Source organism: Haliotis rufescens, unplaced genomic scaffold, assembly GCF_023055435.1.
Source record: "Haliotis rufescens isolate VD_foot unplaced genomic scaffold, xgHalRufe1.0.p SCAF_3, whole genome shotgun sequence".
Classification (NCBI taxonomy): domain Eukaryota; kingdom Metazoa; phylum Mollusca; class Gastropoda; order Lepetellida; family Haliotidae; genus Haliotis; species Haliotis rufescens.
The window spans coordinates 61,189,796-61,206,662 of record NW_025964001.1 but is presented as its reverse complement, the minus strand read 5'-3'; the positions used below and the strand labels follow the sequence as shown (position 1 = coordinate 61,206,662).

Below are 16,867 nucleotides of genomic sequence, written 5' to 3'. Positions count from 1 at the left end.
AACATGTTCTTTGGCCTGTGGTCTTGAATATTGAATAAAGACTTGAAGCTGAACTTGAACATAAATTATACGATGTACAATGTTACTATTATTTCCCTATTAAAGCATACAATTCATCCAGTCAGTGGCATGATGCTGTTTAAGGTCCTAACCAACCCAGGGGCGGTCGGGTAGCCTAGTGGTTAAAGCGTTCGCTCGTCACGCCGAAGACCCGGGTTCGATTCCCGACATGGGTACAATGTGTGAAGCCCATTTCTGGTGTCCCCCGCCGTGATATTGCTGGAATATTGCTAAAAGCGGCGTAAAACCATACTCACTCACTCACTCCTAACCCACCCTAGTCTGGCGTAGACGAGCATTATCATCCTGGTAAATATGTGCTACATTTAGGTGAGTGTGTTTGAATGGAATGACAGTATTTTCGATGATGTTATGATTGTACTTATCACAATCATCTTTCCATGGATCACTTTGATCTCAACTGTGGCATAATACCTGAAGGCAGCCCACACCATTACTGCCCCTCTTCCCACAGCACCAGTGGGCAAGACCCGTGAAGATCCGGGTTAGAACAGGTCTTCAGCTACCCATGCTTGCCGTAAAAGGTGACTATGCGTGTCGTAAGAGGCGACTAACGGGATCGGGTGGTCAGGATCCCTGACTTGGTTAATGCATGTCATCATATCCCAGTTGTGTAGATCGATGCTCATGATGTCAATCACTGGATTGTCGGGTCCAGACTCGGTTATTTACAGACCGCCGTCATATAGCTGGAATATTGGTGTTTGCCAGTAGATCAGTGAAACAGACCAGATGAACTAACATAAACACGATTATCTGATGTTGGACCAGCAACGTAAACGCTGAAACTTACAAACGCGGCGACGGGTGATTTAGTCAAATAAATATCAGGTTTCCATGAGAATTGTGTATTTAATGATAAAAACATTTAAATTGGTCATTCGTGTGTGTCGCTATCTGTCTAAGTAATAAGTCCAATAATCTTCCATTTATGAGTGAGTGAGTGAGTGAGTGAGTGAGTGAGTGAGTTGGGTTTAACGCCGCTTTTAACAGTATTCCAGTTATATCACGGCGTGTCAGCTGAATGTGGGAGGAAAGCCCGAAGTGATGCAGGTCTCAGACGTTTACCATTTCGGCGAAACCCACGAGCACGGGTATGGTGCTGACAAACCAAAATCATAGTTTTCTGGCGCGCCCAAGGGACGAAAGTCGTCTGCACAGCGAGTCGCGGCGCCTGGTCCACCCGTGTCCCCTTTTCATTTATGAGTTTCAGACATGTCATTTCGGGTCATGGAGCCAATGTGCAAAGCGTCACAATGCTATAGCCCAAACACGGTTTTATGGGACATGACACGACGGCCACATGCATACCCAACACGAACTTGGTGACATATGCGCGTGCAGATCACGTTGTTAAAATGGAGGGGATTTGATATGATGTGGGATAGGCAAACGTGGTATCACAAATTCATGACATAAATTTTGGTTTGCTTCACATTTTACCATCATGATAAAGGGAATACATTTCATACGCATGTCAGTGGTAACAGAACATCCAGGGTAGAACAAGTCTTCAGCAACCCATGCTTGCCGTAAAAAGACGACTATGCTTGTCGTAAGAGCCGACTAACGGGATCAGGTGGTCAGACTCGCTGACTTGGTTGGGGCATGTCATCGTATCCCAATTGCGTAGATCGATGTTTATGATGTCAATCAGTAGATTGTCTGGTCCAGACTCGAATATTTACAGACCGCCATCATATAGCTGGAATATTGGTGAGTGCGGCGTTAAACAACAAACAAACAGACAGAAAGTATGTTATGGCCGCTTCATCTAGCTGATACTTTACGCTCACATTTAACTGCGGTTCAGTTCCAGTCATAAGTCGGGTAGCCTCGTGTTTAAAGCGTTCGCTCGTCACGCCGAAGACCCTGGTTCGATTCCTTACATGGGTACGATGTGTGAAGCCCATTTCTGGTTTCCCCCGCCGTGATGTTGCTTGAATATTGCTAAAAGCGGCGTAAAACCATACTCACTTACTCAACCCAGTTATAAGTATTCTCTTTTCCCTGTGTTGGCATAGCGTAAATCTCAATACATTAATTGTAAACCTCAGGGGTAAGTAGGTGAGGTGAAATTGGGTTTAACGTCGCGTCTAAGATTATTGCACTTACATAGCGACGTGCATGCACGTGTGTGTGGCTGCTTGTACTCGTCCGGACTGATGCCGATTTATAGTGCTGATTCATCACTGAGATACCATGCCGCAGTTTAACATGAATACCCGATTCGGACACAGTATACTGACTCCGAACCGACCAGTCCTTGTTTTAGCCCCTTAATGCCGAGCGCCAGACAGGGTAACAACAAGTATCATCTTTTAACGTCTCTTGGTATGACGCAGACGGGGAGCGAACCCCGGACCTTCCGCTCTTCGGGCGGACGCTCTACCACTAGACCACGGAGGCGGTCGGGGGTAAGGAAGACAGAATGCAGAGCATATATAATTCTACGGAGTGTTTCATGTAGTTAAGAAACAAACAAAATAGGACGACAGAAAATATCCCAATGCAGATGTGTGCTGAACCGGTGCTTATCTATGGTCGTACGTGGAAAACACAATGATGTTCTCGTCGCGTTAACGATGTGAGGTTGTTCACGGTATTGGTCAACTTCGCCCAAACGCAACAGTCCCCAAACAGTTGTGCGTGCTTGCTCATGGGGTCACAGACTGTGACAGGAGATCCGATTCCCTTTGTAACCAGTCTCGTTGTGTCTGTCAAGTAAACGTCTCTGTATTCGGACCACTGTGTTGCATGTCATGTGGACCTGAAAACCCTACAACGAGCTGGCTGCTGTTTCTTTCAATATTGAGAGTGAATGAGCGAATTTGTTGAATTTAACGCCTTGTTCAACATTTTGTTTTGTCTAACGTCGCACTCAGCAATATTCCAGCTATGTGACGGCGGTCTGTAAATAATCGAGTCTGGACCAGACAATCCAGTGATTGACATCATGAGCATCGATCCACGCAACTGGGATAAGATGACATGCACCAACCAAGTCAGCGAGCCTGACCACCCGATTCCGTTCGTCGGCTCTTACGACAAGCATAGTCGCCTTTTACGGCAAGCATGGGTTGCTCAAGACCTATTCTACCCCGGATCTTCACAGGTCTCAACAGTATTTCAGTATATTACCACACAGCAGCTTAATGTGAGAAGGAGACCAATGTTTACCACGTAGTTAAACAAGTACGGGTATGGTGCTGACAAACCCAGATTCTTAATCACGGAGAATCTGGGATTCGAACCCAAGTTCATAGTATCCTGGCGATCTTAAGGGACGTAATGTTGTGCAGCAACTTTTGGGGACTCTGGGTCAAGCGTGCTCCTATGACACTGAGAAGGAAATTTATATCTTTAATACCATATCCATCTGAATGCAACTTTTGTAAAAAACACCAAAAATATTTTTCATTTTCCCAATAATTATTTGGAACATTTTTATAGCATGGCTTCACTTTTTACACTTTGCTGAACTCATTGCGAGTATAGAACTGACCTCTATAATATATTTAGATGCAATTTTACACATCGGTGTATGATAATATAGAAAAAGAAACACCCACGTAAATAAAAGCGACAAAACCCTTTCCATATTCATAAGAAATATCCGCTTAGAGCAAAGTCGAATGTCGATATCATGACAACGTGCACTATGAAATAGTGATGACACCTGGTGTTCGTGAAAAGGTGAGCGAATCCTGCCCCACCTGCGATACTCAACACAAACACATGCAAAAGCTAGTCCGTTGTTTACCTGTGAAACGCACGCGAACATATGGTACAAGTCAAAATAAGGAATTGCATCGGACAACATTTTTTGTCATTGACGCGTCAAATTGAAAATGTCCTCCACATGTCCACTATAACACCTTAAAAGCTTTACTGAGGCCTTGAATGTTGTTACCGTGATCAAACAACTTTAAAGCAAGGATCGTATGACACTCTTTCAAATCTTCCTCAAAGAGCATGCTCGATTGGAGCTCAAAAGTTGTAAAGCGTCAAATTGAAAATGTCCTCCACATGTCCACTATAACACCTTAAAAGCTTTACTGAGGCCTTGAATGTTGTTACCGTGATCAAACAACTTTAAAGCAAGGATCGTATGACACTCTTTCAAATCTTCCTCAAAGAGCATGCTCGATTGGAGCTCAAAAGTTGTAAAGCGTAGACACCATAGGCTAGATGGCTGGTCTATTGCTCGACGTAACGGGAAAGTTGGCTTTTAGAAAGTTGAAGTCATCCATCTTGTCATACAGTCTTGTGGAGAGTGTTCGTGTCATTCTGAATCTTTATTCCTAGATCTAAACATGACAGCTGAGGCGGTTTCACTGTTCTCCTTTGTTCTAGTTCATTTCGGCACATTAGTGGAAGGGAATTGGCAATTTGACTCTCAATAAATAGCAAGAGTTTGGGAATCGGCTCGCTAAGCAGAGGTACCACTACACACGACGAACCCACACAACAACACAAAACCTGAATGAATAAACACTCATTTGACAGCCATAGAATCGTTATATAATCAATCAACAATAGAATGCCTACAATCAATTACAAGACCATGTTTACAATCAGTTACAGAAGTACATAAACGTTAAGAACATCACATGACCATGATATACTATTAGAATCATTACACAATACATACTACATTAGTCACCATACGTATTCCAAGGTACACAACGTTATACAACGGTATACATGTGATTTGAAATAATGTACCCTACATACTCCAATACATTACCCGAGTGGGCATTCGCTCAAGATACATTCTAGTTCAGCCACACTACATATTCCAAAAGGTAAACAACGTCATAAAGGTATCAGAATAATAATTAGGCCTAATCTATTTACAGCAGTATCACAGTGGTAATATCTACACACCTATGATATTTGCAATTACCAAATGGACTTGCAGGTATTGCCAAGGGTAATAGCATATAGTAAGATTTAACACAGTACAAGACAGTAACGTTTCGTTCCTGAGAGAACAAGCATGAAATACTCATATCCCCCCGCCAATATGACATGTCCGGTTGTGTGCAATGCATTAGCTCCTGTGATCTATGCTCACTGGGCCTTTTTGTAAATGGCCTAAATTGCAGAACTAGAAAAAGTTATTACTGGTGTTGTTTCCCATCTGCAGTTTATGATAGAATATGTAACTGTATTTGTAATGAGTAAGGATGAGACATATGGACGAACAACTTCTTTATTACAATTAGGATCTATGGTTTCTGTGTAGGTTCTAACACCGTTATCAAGCAAATGAAGTACAGAGTATGGTTTACAAGAATATATACAGGATAGGTCTAAGTCATTTTCAGTCTAAGTCAAAGTCGTTGCCATGGAAACTCGAATTTTTTTTTTTTTTAAATCCCAAACTATCAAGAGGCACCACAAGACCTATCTATGTTTGGTGAAGAAATATCGTACGCGACCGCGTCATACCAAAAGGCGTTAAAAGATGGTACTTGTTGTTACCCTGTCTGTCGCTCGGCATTAAGGGGCTAAAACAAGGACTGGTCGGCTCGGAGTCAGTATACTGTGTCTGAGTGGGGTATTCATGTTAAACTGCGTCATGGTATCTCAGTGAGCTAGCACTATAAATCGGCATCAGTCCGGACTAGTACAAGCAGCCACACAAACACACACACACGTACATGCACGTCGCTATATAAGTGCAATAATCGCGACGTTAAACCCCATTTCACCTCACCTTCACCTCTTTATCAACGGGACACGGGTGGCCCAGTCGTCTAAGGCGCCGCAATTCGCTGTACAGAGTTGCGACCCTTGGGCTCGCCAGAAACCTATGATTGTGGGTTCGAATCCCGGTTCGCCCCAATTATGTTTCTAGGTTTTGTCAGCACCATACCGAAGTGGTAAACGTCTGAGACCTGCATCACTTCGGGCTTTCCTCCCACATTAAGCTGACACGCCGTGATATAACTGGAATATTGTTAAAAGCGGCGTTAAACCCAACTCACTCTTTATCAACGAATTAGCTCAACAAATTCAGCAAAACTGTTCTGAAGGCACCCAGAAACTAAAAAAGTTATTTCTTCTTTTGTTTGCCGATGATAAAGTTATATCTACAAGCACAATACCTGGACTACAAATGCTACCTTGGCATCATCAAAGTTGACATTGAAGTGAAAGGTTATTATACACGTGATATTCGTAGCACAAAGTTCATGGCTTTAAGTTTTTGGTCATTTTGGTTCGTTGGTTTTGCAAATGTATTGTTATCTTGGAAATAGATACAAAGGCACTTATATTCAAGGACACATTCAAGATGATTTCATTTAAACTAATATGTTTTTTAAGTCGGACGCATCCTCCTAAAAATTATTACTTTTGTTTTATCGACATTTTGTAAGTCTTAAAGTTTTACAATATAAGTAAAAAAAGCTTTTTTTGATAGGACAATCAATACAATGTCCAGGGGAGCTCCCGGAAATGTGGCATCTTGAATACATATCACCGGATCCTGGTTGAACAAATACACGCAACTACGGACATCTTTCACATAATAATGCCAGTGGTAGAAACTGGTACATCTCTGCTGTGAGGTTCTGCAGTTGAAACTCAACCATAGTTAAAGAGCAGCCTATACATGTATGTTCCTATGACTATAGACCTGTGAAGATCCTTCAGCAATCCATGCTTGTAAGAGGCGGCTAACGGGATCGTGTGGTCAGGCCCGCTGACTTGGTTGATGCGCGTAATCGTATGTCAGGTGCGTGGATATCCGTGATTAAGAATATTGGTTTGTCAGCACCATACCCGTACTCGTTTCAGCACGTGGTAAAAAGACCCGTGAAGATCCGGGGTAGAATAGGTCTTCAGCAACCCATGCTTGCCGTAAAAGGCGACTATGCTTGTCGTAAGAGGCGACTAACAGGCTCGCTGACTTGGTTGATACATGTCATCGTATCCCGATTGCGTGGATCGATGCTGATGATATCAATCACTGGACTGGATTGTCTGTTCCAGACTCGATTACTTACAAACCGCCGTCATACAGCTGGAATATTGCTAAGTGCGGCGTTAAACAACAAACAAACCAATCATATGACTATACTCATGACACATTAACTAGCGATATGAAAAGATTGGGAGCCCTTTAACTGTCAAAATATATTGTCAAAAGGAGGAGTGAGTGAGTTGGGTTTAATGCCGCTTTTAATAGTATTCCAGTTATATCACGGCGTGTCAGTTTAATGTGGGAGGAAAGCCCGAAGTCGTGCGTTTTCCACTTCGGTGAAACCCACGAGCACGGGTATGGTGCTGACAAACCTAGAAACATAATCGGGGCTAATCAAGATTCGAACCCACAATCATAGGTTTCTGGCGTGTCCAAGGGACGCAACTCTGCACAGCGAATTGCGGCGCCTTAAAGGTCTGGGCCACCCGTACCGGCGTCAAAAGGTGGATGACATAACCTGCATACAAGCATCCTTAACCCAACCACATAATCGATATATAAGGAACTCTGTCCCCAAGATCGTATGTCCAGAAATAATCGGAATCACTTGTTCGTCTCCTTTTCTTTTGACGATCCAGATAACCATTGGGGTTACAATCTGCGCATGCGTTAAACCAAAATCCACTTCCAAATCTCACGGCGCAATTTTGGTCAGAATTGTCGTTATCTCGATCGTACGTGCTGAATGCGCAGTTTTTAAGTGGGGTTAAACTATCCCCCATCGCGTTCCTACCTATACCTTCCGAGTGTGAAAAATGCATGCGATAGTCATCTTTCTCGTTTGAAAGAGAGAAATGATAAAATCCCTGTTGCTTATAATCATTTGGGGTATTCTCAAATCTGATTTCAATTGTAAGCACCACTGTCCCTGGTTTACATATATGGTACATTTTCTCCAGCCCTAGCCAATGATCACCACCGAGGCGTCCAAAGCCGTCACGATATTCTGCCCAACTCCTGTTGAAAGGTTCCTGGAAGCTGTCCTTGCGCCATTGGATGATTGTTCTTCCTCCAAACCACATACGACAAAAAACTTTAAATGGCGTAGATGCAGACGCTGGTTGGATGAAGTATTGGCCGTGCCCGTAGCCGAATCCAGCAGCAAATCCTTCTTTGCAATCTGCAGAATATTGGTCAAATTTAGTATGTAAATATAAGCTTATCGTGATCCTTTGAAATCTCTGCTAAAATCAGTCTTCTTGTACGATTCCGACGATATCAAAAGCATGCGTTTGTGAATCACTATGAAATAGTGACGGTACTAGGTTTGCGCGAATAGGTAAGCGTATATATCTAGCTCCTGTCACTAACACATGCTAATTCAAGTCATTCGATCACCTAAAAACACACGGAGACAATTATAGCCAATATGTTAAAGATAAAATGGTGTTATAAACTAGCCACATGAAGAAACTGTGCACGGAGAAAATATAGATATAAGGGCACACCGTCCACATATGAAATATAGGTTTGAACACAGCAATTATTGGAGACATTCAAACGCTCATGCACGTGCCATGCGATATGACGTCATTGATGGGGGGCCTTTCGCTGTCACTTTGGAAAGCATGATCTGTGGTCATTCAAAAATTCAAAACTTCTCAGGCGCCTTAAACGATTGGGCCATCCGTGCCCCTTCTGGTCGTTTGAGGAAGTATGAAAAGTTTATGTTAAATGGATAGGTGCTTGATATTGTCTCCACATACAAGTATCTGGGTGTTCATATTGCCAGATCAGGGGGCACGGGTGGCCCAGTCGTCTAAGGCGCCGCGATTCGCTGTGCAGAGTTGCGTCCCTTGGGCACGCCAGAAACCTATGATTGTGTGTTCGAATCCCGGTTCGCCCCGATTATGTTTCTAGGTTTGTCAGCACCATACTCGTGCTCGTGGGTTTCACCGAAGTGGTAAACGTCTGAGACCTGCATCACTTCGGGCTTTCCTCCCACATTAAGCTGACCCGCCGTGATAAAACTGGAATATTGTTAAAAGCGGCGTTAAACCCAACTCAGTTAAGTTAAGAAGTTAAGAAGACTATGGTTAATTAATTATGGCTGATTGGGGGCGGTCGGGTAGCCTAGTGGTTAAAGCGTTCGCTCATCACGCCGAAGACCCGGGTTCGATTCCCGACATGGGTACAATGTGTGAAGCCCATTTCTGGTGTCCCCCGCCGTGATATTGCTGGAATATTGCTAATAGCGGCGTAAAACCATACTCACTCACTCATGGGTAATTGTCTTGCAAAGATACAATCTTATAATTGTGAGTGTTCTATATCTTGTTTTCGGTAGTATATGATGTTACAGTGTGTCATAAGGTTGTCCGTAAATGTTCTTTTTGACATTTGATGTATGTTTAACTTGAATTGTGTTTCTTGTCTTGTGCAAATCTACAAATATATGTACTTGCATATAGTAATTTGATAAACACCGCTGTGAGTGAGTGAGTGAGTGAGAATGGTTTCACGTCGCTTTTAACAATAATCCAGTAATATCACGGGGAACACCAGAAATGGGCTTCAGACATTGTACCCATGTGGGGAATCGAACTCGGTCTTCGGCTTGACGATCGAACGCTTTAACCACTAGGCTAGGTTGAGTTGAAAGATAAAGTTCGTGGTTTATGCAGACAGCCTGAAATGTTTATGTACGACAGATACATATTTCCCGAATTTAATTAAGGATTGACTGTGTATTTTTTTCGGTTCATTGAGGTATGAATCGAAAAACCGATGTGCAAACTGTATGAATCCCCGTAGCGGATTCTTACAAAAGTTTGCACATCGGCTTTTAGATTCATACCTCAATGAACCCAAAAAAAATACACAGTCAATGCTTATAATTAAATTCGACAACGTAAAACATGTTTTATCTACAATAGCTTAACCCAAAACAGTTGCATATATCAAAACAGACAAAAATGACGACATTGATCAACATTCCAGGTGTAGGAATACATACAGTGGCGTGACATGAATCAGGTGATCGTTTAATTTATGCACATAACTTGACACGCCTACACAGTCAGTAGCCAATCAACGGAGAGTGGGGTTAAAACAATGTTCATTGGACCTGTCAATTAAGGCAGGAGGCGATATATGGGCGAACCCGGGTCTTCGGCGCGACGAGCGAACGCTTTAACCACTAGGCTACCCGACCGCCCCCGTCTGTGTGATGAAGCTTACACGGTAAACCGTAATCTTAAGATGAAAATGCGTCACTTTTTTAATGCGAGCATGGGGCATTCGAATTTTTCGCTATAATTTCATGTTTTACAGTAAGTAAATATATCACACACATTTCATTAGTTTCATTGCTTCAGTATATGTGCATGTTATGTGTTGCGCGAAAATGGATCTTCAAGCATGCGGTCAAAGGCTCCTTTAATCTAGGCCACCTTCACCTACAGTAACCGATTTCTCATGATATCACGACAATCAGTCTTTTCCTTTGAGAAAAGGAGAAGAATACTTCTGAGAATACTTTAGCATCTTGTGATGTAAATCTTAGTCATGCCCACAATAAGACCAATTCTTCTTTAATGGAATGAATAAATGTGAAAAATAAACCGGAATATATCTCCGGAAGAGAAGTGGCAGTTTCGTTGACATTGTACTTACCTCTCATTAAACGCTGGCATTTTGAACCCACGTAACCATTGACACATCGACATCTCGAGTCGGACTGCAGAATACCGCCGTTCATGCATACTTTAACCTGAAATGTTAACCAAATACGATATGTAAACAATTTAACTCTGCACGTCTTTTCTGCTGATGCGGCGTCTCGGTCCTGTAACCATCAGGATGCGCTTAGATAGATGGTGGTCCTCCTTTGGCGTGGTCTCACGTGGTCTAGTGCTGCGTGACGTGGCCAGTCTGGTGCATTCGTGACCAACTCGTGTTATTCCGGGACAAGCCGAATAGCGACTCTTGCCCCTCTCGTGGAATTTTTTGCAACCGGGTTCCGTCTTAGCGCAAACGGGCATACCCAAAATAATTGTCAACTCGTCGCGTTATGGTTCACATATATTTCCCCATATATTATATATATTTCAGATGCAATTTAAAGCACATCTGGACATGCGGAATTATACAGTATGATTGAACACATTAACCTGTGCCTTTGGTATATTTTTAGATGCAAGACATATGTAAAATCAAAAATTATTTCTGAGGGATTCTTTGACGAAGAACTTGAAATCATGCGCGCATTCTGATTGGTTTGTCGTATTTTCGCACATAACATTCATCGATAGGGGGACGAGTCTTCTTGCAGGTTACGGAAAGGGGCGAGTGGTGACGAATGCAGTCGGTTAGTTCAGTCTGGGTAACTATCTCTTATACCCTTTAAACTTTCACGTAGTTTCTCACTTAGGTCTGACCGCCCAAAATGTGTAGAAAGGGACGTAGCACTAGACATACATTAAGGAACCAATTTTCGACCTCAGTATCTCTTAGATAAGCATGCACATTTAAATGCATGTGACTTCAGTAGTCCTGAGAAAACTTGTCCCCAAAGATTCTACACCTGGACATTTGATTCAGAACAATGGCCAAACAGTCATAATGTCCACGGCAACCTCACTTAACGAATGATGAACATTTAACAAAATTCCACAATGTGTTGAAACATGCATAAGAAGCTAGGGCAAATGACAGCGTCTGATTCCGTGTGACGTCATCTCCAAGCATGCAGCAGGATCTGCTGAGCGTGGGTTCGAGTCCAAGACGTGGCCGGATTACTATCACCCGTCTGTCATCATCACACCTGATTTGCAGCGTGAAGTAAGTTTCCTTTAACCAAGGTATTAAAGCCTATTTACTGTTTAACACTGTATAATTTCTTTTGATTGGCAGAATATTTTGATTTTCAGCCATATATATATATATATCTGTTTTTGGAAAGGTACGATTGCTAATATGATTTTCAGCTGCATGCGTTGGCTTTACACAGACTCTATGTGAATATTTCATTATTGCTGAAAAAAAAGATCAGAATTTTGCCAAAAGTCCAACGAGAAATCTGTAGATAAAACTGGGGTAAGGTAAAACTGAACATGGCAATTTGACTTTTTTGACGAACCTTTTTTTACGCGAAACTTTTGTACAAGGGAGTTGAAAATGCTTGCCTTTTAAAACGTTGACACATGAGACTGTGTTCGAGTCCTATTTTCGCGGTGATGACGTTTCTTAGTTTGCAGCCTTACACCCGTGTTAGTGAGTTCAACAGAGTGGTACAACATCTGAGACCTGCATCAATCTCGGCTTACCTTGTAAACGCCGCAGTATAACTGAATATTGTGCAGGGGGTGTTTAACCAAAGGCACTCACTTACTCCAATTGTCGGACATATAAATCGAGCCGGCTTAAAGTGGGGATCGGGTCGAAAGGCTCCGTCAGTTGTCTGAATGCGTACCATCCTACCCAGTAGCGATACTCGTTGGTTTCAATCAGAGGTCTGGTCCATCTATCATTTGAAGCTTCCCGTCACCGGTAAATATTAAATAGTAAACGACAACGTCAGAGAAATTAGCCACCGAAACAGATCCCATGGGTTGTAGAAGGGAACATAGCGGTAAAAATTATATAAATGGATCAATGAAATTCAGTGATGGCGTCGTGTTTTTGCGAGAACCGGTCCTGCCCTACCGGCAGCACCCGCCAAAACAAAATTTGCATAAAGAGGTGAGTGGTTGTTGCACGATACCGTGTAGAAGTACTACTCCTTTGCGACGGCATGTCCTCAAACAAAACGGGGGCGGTCGGGTAGCCTAGTGGTTAAAGCGTTCGCTCGTCACGCCGAAGACCCGGGTTCCATTCCCGACATGGGTACAATGTGTGAAGCCCATTTCTGGTGTCCCCCGCCGTGATATTGCTGGAATATTGCTAAAAGCGGCGTAAAACCATACTCACTCACTCACTCACTCCTCAAACAAACCAACCAGTCTTTACTTTACGTTTATTTTGAATTGCGTCTATACAAATGCAGATATTCTGCTGCTTATAAATGAAGACAAATGCTGTAAGAAATGTGTTTTTCGCAACTCAGAGAGAGGGGCAGTAATATCTCAACCCAATCCTTACATGTTTGTAGCTTAACTGACTCATGAGTGTATGATTAAACTCGGGGACCAGACCAGATTACACAACCAATTAATACAACACGACACGAGTAACATATATATGTGTTACTTGAGTAAGAATATGCTTACCCTTTTCTCGAACACCCGGTGTCATCACTGGTTTTCATTCATATAAACTGACGATCTTACGTAAGAAGGGGGACACGTGAAGATTCCGGGGTAGAATAGGTCTTCAGCAACCCATGCTTGCCGTAAAAGGTGACTATGCTGTCGTAAAAGGCGACTAACGGGATCGGGTGGTCAGGCTCGATGACTTGGTTGATGCATGTCATCGATCCCAATTGCGTGGATCGATGCTCATGATATCAATCACTGGATTGTCTGGTCCAGACTCGATTATTTACAGACCGCCGTCATAGAGCTTGAATATTGCTGAGTGCGGCGTTAAACAACATACCAACCAACCAACCAACCAACCAACATAAGAAGGGATACCGAATTTCGGTTGGTGAAATATGTAGTTTACGTTTATAAATGGTCATGGTATTGTTCGACAGAAGTTAAGAAATAAAAACTCGTCGCAAGGAAATTAAGGCAATGAGCGCGTGCAAAATGCCGTTGTGAAGTAAACAAGCAATGCACGCGAAGCACATAAAGTATAAAAACAGTGCCTTGGTAAATGAACGTTAGCAGTCAATAGTAAAATACCGGAGAAGGTGAGGTGAGATGAAATGGGGTTTAACGTCGCGTCCAAGATTATTGCACTTATATAGCGACGTGCATTCACGTGTGTGTGGCTGCTTGTACTAGTCCGGACTAATGCCGATTTATAGTGCTAGATGTCTGAGATACCATGCCGTAGTTTAACATGAATACCCCAATCAGAAACAATATACCGACTCCGAGCCGACCAGTCCTTGTTTTATCCCCTTTATGCCGAGCGCCAGGCAGGGTAATAACAAGTACCATCTTTTAACGTCTTTTGGTAAGAAATCCGGACCTTCCGCTTCCCGGGCGGACGCTCTACCACTAGACCACGGAGGCGGTCACTACAAGCATAAGAGTTCTGCATGTACAGGTGTCTATGCCACTCCCGTATCTATGCACACAATCAATCATAATGAACAAGGAGGAGATAGTTTAATCGGGTTCATCTAACAAGTCAACTAATAGTTCTTTTGAAGTGTACTATATTTTTCTGAATAAACGAGTTGTTTTTTGCCACACAACACAAATACAAGCACACATTCACATTTAAAGTAAGGTTCGTGGAAACGAACTATTAATGTGATCTCCGTGAATCTGTAACGTGAATTAAATGCATCAGAGGATTTACTGAGACGTATAAACTTTAACAGTTTGGTTTTGTTGCGCAAAATACAGTTTCTGTCCACAGCGAAACAAACCGAATGGTTTCTCAATACCATCCTGTGATGTCAGCAACTTTTAACGTCTAATGGTATGACCCGGCCGGGGATCGAACCCCGGACCTTCCGCTCTCCGGGCGGACGCTTTACCACTAGACCACGGAGGCGGTCAAAATACTAAAGAACACAGCAAGGCTAACTGGTGAACAACGAGAGAGAGAGAGAGAGAGAGAGCAGTTGTGAGAGAGTGGGGCAACTTACCCGCACTTCGCAAGCATTATGCACTGTACGAAAACGACAATCACCACGTTGACGCAACGTTAGGGGGACTGGCGGAGTGAGTGATTGAGAGAGTGAGTTGGGTTTAACGCCGCTTTTAACAGTATTCCTATTACATCACGGCCTCTCAGCTTAATGTGGGAGGAAAGCCCGAAGTGATGCAGGTGTCAGACGTTTACCACTTCGGTGAAACCCACGAACACGGGTATGGTGCTGACAAACCTAGAAACATAATCGGGGTGAACCGGGATTCGAACCCACAATCATAGGTTTCTGGCGTACCCAAGGGGCGCAACTCTCCACAGCAAATCGCGGCGCCTTAGACGCCTGGGCCACCCGTGCCCCCGACTGGCAGAGCTTCAGATAGGCCACGAGGGGGAAGTCGTCACGTCACAACAGCCATTGAGGACCGCTATCTCACCACCTTGCATCTAAGGTACATAACATATTCCTCACAGCGACGTCATCTACACAGACGGCGCTTAGACGTGTTACCCGTCGATCACCCTATACGTTGCCGACTTGGAGAGCATGGCATCAGGGCCTATCGGCCATTCGGAAGAATGGTGTTGACGAGGTAACATCGGCTTCGACGTTTGCAAGCTCCTCACAGCGATAGCCCGTTTGCGGAGCTCACTATACTATCGCTGCCACCAGTCAAAACTCCCCACTGTGATAGGTGGCCCCAACCATGCTTGGAGTTGAACTCGCAACCGAATGACCGTTCTGTTTACAAACAAGTGACGACTGTCGTGACGCCGAATACACTTATCACTGCTAAATTACTTTCTTCGTTTGTCAATTTGAATTTCTATTTCATTAAAACTATCATGTAATTGATAAAGTGAGAATGTAAGAGAGATGTTGGTTGATCATCCGCTAGTCTGCAATCTCGAACCAATCTGATTATGCAAACAACAAAGTAAATTCATCTGGAAAACATGTCAGTCGTGAACCTTTTCAAAATGAAATATGAAGGCATTCCCAAAGACATAAACAAAAGTATAAACGTAACTACATATGGGGTTGGAGGCCAAATTTCAAGATTCTTGTAATGGGATCTGATGAGATCCGACGGAATACCTCGGCTCCTTGTTGTATTCACTTGACGGTACCCTTTGTCAGTGTGCTAGTTTCGTGTAGGACATGTGTTCGACAGAGGACAGAACTGATGGTCATTGATGGAAATCTTAATGCCCAGCGTTACACTGGCCTCGTGTTATCGTTCTTGGTGCGCAACCCCAGGATCTTGTTTCAACAGGACAATGCAAGACCTCACACGGCTCAAGAACCTCATGAAGGAGTAAGCATATACTCCGAAACGTTGTGTTTCTCATAATAAAGAAGTTGACTTCATAAATTCTCTTCCTTATGTGTATCACTTCTTATTGCCCAGGACCGCCTCCGTGGTCTAGTGGTAGAACGTCCGCCCGGAGAGCGGAAGGCACGGGGTTCGATCCCCGGGCGCGTCATACCAAAAGACATTAAAAGATCGATCTTGTTGTTACCCTGTCTGGCGCTCGGCATTAAGGGGCTAAAACAAGGACTGGTCGGCTCGGAGTCAGGATACTGTGTGTGAGTGGGGTATTCATGTTAAACTGCGTCATGGTATCTCAGTGAGCTAGCACTATAAATCGGCATCAGTCCTGACTAGTACAAGCAGCCACACAAACACACACACGTACATGCACGTCGCTATATAAGTGCAATAATCTTGGACGCGACGTTAAACCCCATTTCACCCACCCACGACCAACACTACCCCAGAATCTTCGGGTGTGGGGTAGGATTGATAAGCTTACCTTTGACATGTAATGACTTAAGATGAAATCCTTGGGTTAATTATTAAATTCGTACAGATATAAGTGGACGCATGTACATTGTAGACGTTTGTACGTTGTTTGACTGGATAACCTTTCAATTAACAAGTGCACCCATACCTTGAAATAATAAAATATTTCCAAATGAAATTCCATCTTCGAGCAGTTGCCATTATCAAAGTCCGTGTTGAGGAAGCACATCCTGGAGGAGGAATCGTAATGGAGGGACTCGCAGGAATCATC

At 43.3% G+C, this 16,867-nt stretch overlaps 1 protein-coding gene across 1 annotated transcript; it reads right to left on the bottom strand.

The window, feature by feature from the left end:
- Nucleotides 1-6,615: 6,615 nt before the first annotated feature.
- LOC124132422 (angiopoietin-related protein 5-like) lies at nt 6,616-11,005 on the bottom strand. The gene is made up of 3 exons (XM_046496332.2): nt 10,694-11,005; nt 7,812-8,198; nt 6,616-6,665 (listed from the first exon to the last, which is right to left on the bottom strand). Exons 1-3 carry the CDS (start codon nt 10,776-10,778, stop codon nt 6,616-6,618), a joined length of 522 nt encoding a protein of 173 aa, XP_046352288.2. The 5' UTR covers nt 10,779-11,005.
- Nucleotides 11,006-16,867: the final 5,862 nt, after the last annotated feature.